This window comes from Nothobranchius furzeri, chromosome 9 (genome assembly GCF_043380555.1).
Source record: "Nothobranchius furzeri strain GRZ-AD chromosome 9, NfurGRZ-RIMD1, whole genome shotgun sequence".
In the NCBI taxonomy this organism is placed as follows: Eukaryota; Metazoa; Chordata; class Actinopteri; order Cyprinodontiformes; family Nothobranchiidae; genus Nothobranchius; species Nothobranchius furzeri.
Window position 1 is genome coordinate 3,622,538 of NC_091749.1, and position 6,000 is coordinate 3,628,537.

At 50.1% G+C, this 6,000-nt stretch overlaps 1 protein-coding gene across 1 annotated transcript in view; it reads right to left on the bottom strand.

The window, feature by feature from the left end:
* tshz3b (teashirt zinc finger homeobox 3b) overlaps positions 1–4,581 on the bottom strand; it is a 60,432-nt gene extending 55,851 nt beyond the window's left edge. Inside the window, exons 1-2 of the mRNA XM_015973782.3 lie at positions 4,121–4,581; positions 3,329–3,764 (exon numbers count right to left, since the gene is read on the bottom strand). Coding sequence (XP_015829268.1) covers positions 3,329–3,368 — 40 coding nt within the window. The 5' untranslated portion in view covers positions 3,369–3,764; positions 4,121–4,581. The remainder of the gene's footprint in view (positions 1–3,328; positions 3,765–4,120) is intronic.
* Between the last annotated feature and the right edge of the window lie 1,419 nt (positions 4,582–6,000).

The following is a 6,000-nucleotide window of genomic DNA, read 5'->3' on the forward strand; positions in this document are numbered from 1 at the left end:
TGTGCTGTTGGTGGCTTTTTCCATCGTCTTCATCAGTGATCCCTGTAAGCTGCATGAGTTTAGCTTCTTCATGTTAAGCGTTGGAATAAAAAACAACGCTGACGCAAAATAGCTGCGATTCAATCTGTTCAAAAACATGATTTTATTGTTTCAAGTGCCGTTCCCATTGAACATGTCCTGTTTCTCTTTTGGAAAAGTGTCCATAGCCAAACAGAATGAACATGAGTGTGTGTGTGCGTGCGTGCGTGCGTGTGTGTGTGTGTGTGTGTGTGTGTGTCCCTGCGCCCTCCTGTGAATCTGTGTGAGTGAGTATATTTAAATGGGCCACTGCATCTCGACTCAGATCCACTGCGAGTGCAACGTTAACACATCAAGCATGATTAATCTCTGGCTCTCATCTACAATCAATCACACACACTTCCAAATGCACACACACACACACACACACACACACTAAAAGGCAGAGAAATCACAGAAATCAGCTGCTTCCCCCATCGGCTGCCATCTATCTCCTGCTGGACAGAAGCAAATCTGTCTTGATGTTAATATTTACATAAATCATGCTTAGCCCTTTCGGACACCATGCTGATGATAGGTGTTTCTAGAAAATCATCGTGGGTGAAAAATCTTCTGTGTAGGGGAACGTGTCATTGAGTAGCTAATAATGACCTGTGTCAACGTCATCCATCCTCGCTGGTCTCCTAGAAGGACCTCCTCTCGCCCATGGGGCTGTGGCGAGTCTTCACTAAACACCCTTCTGTTCTCAGAGAAAGGATTCAGGACAAAAGCCGCGCTGAAACAAACCGGATGTCTGACGGTACATCTTCCTGTCCACAAACAACCACCTGTTTGGTCTGTTGGGCTTTGAAGCCCATTGAAAAAAAGGATGTTGAGCTTTGTCTTTTTTCTGTTTGAAGCACTGAAATAATAAATCCACCAACCAAGCTTCCTGAGGCTTTAACAAAGACCCGATTCCTCCTTGGTAGTCGGAACCCTCACCTGTGCCAGGGCCGAGGAAGGAGGAGGGGTGGAGTAAAGGCCAAATGAGGACGATGTAAGATCAAGTTGATTACATCGAGCTATGCTGCAGACCTAATTGGAGAGCGTGACGGTGTGTGGAGCTTGTCATCTCCAATCATTAGGCCTGTCAAAGATCCATCAGATGCTCGGCTAATTAGGAGAACGCTAATGAAGCTGGCAAAACAACTCCTCTTTTTAGCTGGCTGAGTGCGCCGCGACACCGCGGCAGGAAGTGTGTGTGGCTGTGATGATGATGAGGAGGAGGAGGCGGGGAGGTGTTTTGGGGCAGAAAGAGTGCACTGGATCCTGTTTGAAGTCCAATATGCACATTATTCCTTTACGGTCTTATTAGTTTGGAAAAAACTAATCGTGATAGTGAAGCGGGCCTGCGTAATTTTGGTTTGGGTAACAAGACCCAAACCTGCACATCATTTTCTTGTTTCAAAGACCAAATCAGTCAAATAAAAGAGCAGAAAAAGTTCTAATCAAGACCTACAATTTGCAACCCTCCCATAACTCTCAGAGCGCAATCAGTTTGTCATCACTGCTTTGTGTGGCATGGTTTTCCTAAACCTTACAACTTGCAGCTGGAGTTAAGGAGGGAGGGAGGCGAGGGGATGGGATGGGATGGGGGAGGAGGGAGGGGGAGGTAAAGGGTAAAAAATAGGCAGCTGCCAATAGTTTGAAAATGAAACTCCTCCTTCAACTGGTGTTTTTCCCGTCCGCTCATCAAGGAAATAACTGCCTCATTTTCTTTCCCGCTGGTTCACCACCACACTCACTCTCTCATTCCAGCTGGAGGAAACGGCGTTCAGTCCGTCCAACCATTCATCCATCCGTCGACCTGTCCCCTCACCCCCACCCCCATCCACGCACGGTGTACATTAGGGCTGAAACAGTTTGATCAAGAAAGGCTCTAGGCTCTCACACACACACACACACAGACACACACATGAGCCGTGTGTGTGTGTGTGTGTGTGCGTGCGCGCCAGCCTCTGATTGACCATTAGGGCCATTGATGAATGTGGCTGTCAGAGGGCAGACAATTAAATCAAAAGTGAAATAAAGTCTCAGCGACGGCCTCTCAGATGGAGCTAACCCATCTTCCTCTGATAGTTTTTAGGTTTTATCACCACTCTGGTCCCACCACCACTAACAGCACAATCGAGCTGGGTGGACGGACAGAAACCAGCAGCCAACAGAGTAAAACAGTCAGAATGAGATATTAGGATAAAAGCTTTAGCAGGCATCATATTCCTAAGGGGATCCGAGTGGGAAGAAGGACAAAACGTTGATTTATTGACACGGGAATGAACAGATCAAAGGCACCGCCAGGTGACCAATCAGGCATCAAATCAAAGATTGTCCATTAAAGCCGTATTCTGTTTTACACTTGAGCTCAGAAATAATCCTTATTCCACGAGAGAAATCTTTCCCAGACGTGAAACTGGCGCAGGAACCAAGCGTGTAGCGGACTTAGGAAAATGAGTTAAAGGAGATAAAAAGCCAGGAATTGTTTTTATGTGATGCCAATCAAAATAATCCAATAATTTAATAAAGCTGGTGAGACGTTGACGGATATAAAAGTAACACATTATCTGCAGGAATGTCATAAAACTTTAAAATCAAAGCTGAAAAAGGAAAACTTCAGCAAAAGAGGCAAGCAGCAGAGACGTGATGGGCTCAGAGAGCTAGATCCATAATCCCAAAGTCAGATATGCCACCGAGGAGAGCATCGCTCTCCAAGAAGAGCCTGTAGCGGGACCTTTTAATGAACACATGGTCCCAGATGACCTGTGACCTTTATATGGAAATGCTTTCATTTCCGGGTCACATTAAATGACCAACCTTCCGTTTCAGGACGCAAACGACATCACTAGTTTGTAAATTCATTTAGCCTGAATGTGGTTCCCCACACACACACACACACACACACACACACACACACACACACACACACACACACACACACACACACACACGTTTTACTAAATCGAACAAATTTATAAACAATCAAAGCAGGAAAAAGAAGCAGCCAACTTCCTGGCAGCAACACCACCTCTCGTGACGCTTATTCCTAAAAAAGTCTCTTGAGTCCGGAGATCGTCGGAATCCTGCCTGACAGACGCGTGGCGTGAGCGTGCGTGTGCGTGGTGATGAGACGCATCAGCTGACTGTAACATGAATAATTATTGCATGAATAAAATAATGTGTTCAGTAAATGAATGATAACAAGAACAGGGCGGAGGTTTGATTAAATGACTAATATCTGGGATGTAGACCAGGATGACCCTGACGGAGCGCGTACCTGCGGCGCGCCGAGGCGCCTGCTGCTTCCTCCTCGGCATGTCGGCTCTAGGGGCCTGGCGGGGAGTTCGTCTGTGGCCACGGTGATCCGAGGCTGCGTGGGGGATCCGGGGAGCTCCGATACTCTGTGTCCCCCCCTGCCTCCCTCAGGGCTCCCGCATAGATCAGGCTGCTGTTCGAGCTGGGAGCAGATTCTTCAGAAATCAAATTGAAGGAGGCAGAGCCGGGTTCTGGGGGCAGGAGCGGGGAAACCCAGCGTGGCTCAGTCTGGGACTCGATCGCTGTCTCTCCCGCCTGCTGCGGTTCGGATGGACGCGATAAAGGCTGGAACCGGGAGCTCCGCGGTAGGAAAACCAAAACAAAAACACAAAGGGGAGCGCTGAGGGTCTTCCTGGGGTCCTGCTGGCTGCTGGGTGTCGGAGGCTGCAACAGGCGAGCTTTGGGGGACAAAACCAGATGATTGCGTCAGTCAAAAGTCCGCAAAACAAGGGCGCACACATCAAGAGCTGACACTACTGAAAGCCTGCGCCTCCTCTCACGGTTCAACCGCTCCGCGCTGGAAGGCGTCACGTAGTTCTTCCTCCCTCCCTCTCTCCCTCCCTCTATCTCACCCTCTCACTCTCCCTCTGACATCCTCTGTCTTATTCTAGACCCTGATTATTAACACCGCCGGCTGAGCCAAACCGAGCCCCCCCACCCCACCCCGGGCCAGCCCGGGAGCGTGCGTAACACCAGCGGTCAAACATGAAAAAGTGTCTCACAAAACACAGCAGGAACGGAAACGTGCACTTACTTCACGGGCTGATCCGCTGTCCCGTTATCCGCGGACTCTCCCGGTGTGTGGCGGCTGCCTCACACTCCACAAGTAAAAAAAATCTGAAATCATCACAAAACATCCGGAAAATGATCTAAAGGAGCCACGCGACTGTTTGTTGATCCTCTGGAGCGAGAGCGTAGGAGGAAGAGGAGGAAGAGGAGGAGGCGCCCACACGTTGCCCCTGCTGGCGCGCGGCTGCCTTATTTTGTCCAAGAGCGCTTTGAAAGATCCGCTGAGGGCAAGTCATTCAGTCAGCGCGCGTGCACGTGCGACGGCGCAGTGTGTGTGTGTGTGTGTGTGTGTGTGTGTGTGTGTGTGTGTGTGTGTGTGTGTGTGTGTGTGTGTGTGTGTGAATCGATGAGATACGTGCTTGATTGGGTCTCCCTTGTTGTAATAATGTACATGAGGAGGAGGAGGAGGAGGGAGGAGGAGGAGGAGGCGGTGATGGGAGCAGGCTGCTCCGGTGCAGGCTGCCTACGGCTCGGTTCGGTTCGGCGGAGCGCACGGATCAGCCGAGCTCCAGCGCCCACTGCCAGCCGTCTTCCTGGCCGCTCATCTACTTTTCTCTTCTTCTCTTCGCGGCCTGAGAGCAAATCAGCCGCGCGGCTGCGCTTCCTGCGCAGTGAGCGGCGGGACAGGCGCAAAATCTTCCTGAAGCGGAATAAAGTTCTTATTTGTTTCGTCACAGGTAAGCTGGGAGCTCGGACTACTGGCGAGTTTTCATTACGCTCCGTGCTTCACTTTAGAAGGTAATAAAAGTTTTTCACTCCCCTTGAGTCAAACGTGACGATTCTCTCGTGTTTTGTGTTTCCGCTCAGAGCGAAAGACGCGCTTCACCGCAGCGCGGCGCGATGATGGATCAAAGGTTTTTCTGGAGGGAACAGAGGAACGACGGAGGTAAGCGGTCTTCCACAGATCTCTCCCCCGGTTTCCCTTTGAGCCAGATGTGGCGCCGCTGCACCGCCTCGCCTCTCAGCAGCCGCAGTAACAGCGCCGTCCGCCGGGTCGGCTCTTCCTCTGTCTCCGGGCTCGTGTCGGATCAAATCAACGCGTTCCTCCGCAGGCGGAAGTGTGGCTGGCCAGTGTTTCTCCGCACAACGAGGATGTTTTCGCCCCTGATCTCACCGCGAATGTGCGCGCCGCTCCTCCGCTGCCTGCCGTTAGATCCGCCCAAGCATCTGTCCGTCTTTCCATTGGTGCATCCATCAGTGTCACACACACACACACACACACACACACACACACACACACACACACACACACACACACACACACACACACACACAGTCGTGCGTTGCGCACATTCCTTACTACAGCACCCCTCCCACAGGACAACGGGGAACTGGCACACGGCGCGCACGCGCTCGCGGACTGACGTTCCGCTTCTATATAAAACACTCAGGATTGTAACATTTTAGCTGCTACGTTTCTGTTTTAAAACTAAAGTAAAACATAAAGAATCACTTTCATTTCTTCTTTTTTTATCACATTTTAGCATTTAATTCTGTCGACAACAGCAGCACCGTGCACGTGTGCAGATTTATCCGAGCTTTGCTCACAAAGGAGACATAAAGTCAGCTCAAAATTAACCATCAAATCTAAAGCCTACAAATGAAATAACATTTATTTTCTCCTACTTAATCATTCTCATCATCAATGCAATTTTAAACGTCAACAACTGTTTTTCTTGAACAGACCCGCGTGCGCTGGGATGTTCTCTGAGGGTAATAGGCTCGTTAGGCCCGTTAATCAACGGGGGGTGGGCTCGGAACGCCAATCAGACCAGACCGGGTCAGAAAATCGTACTTTAATCCCACTCCAGGCAGCAAACACACACACCGGAACCGTTTCGTTCC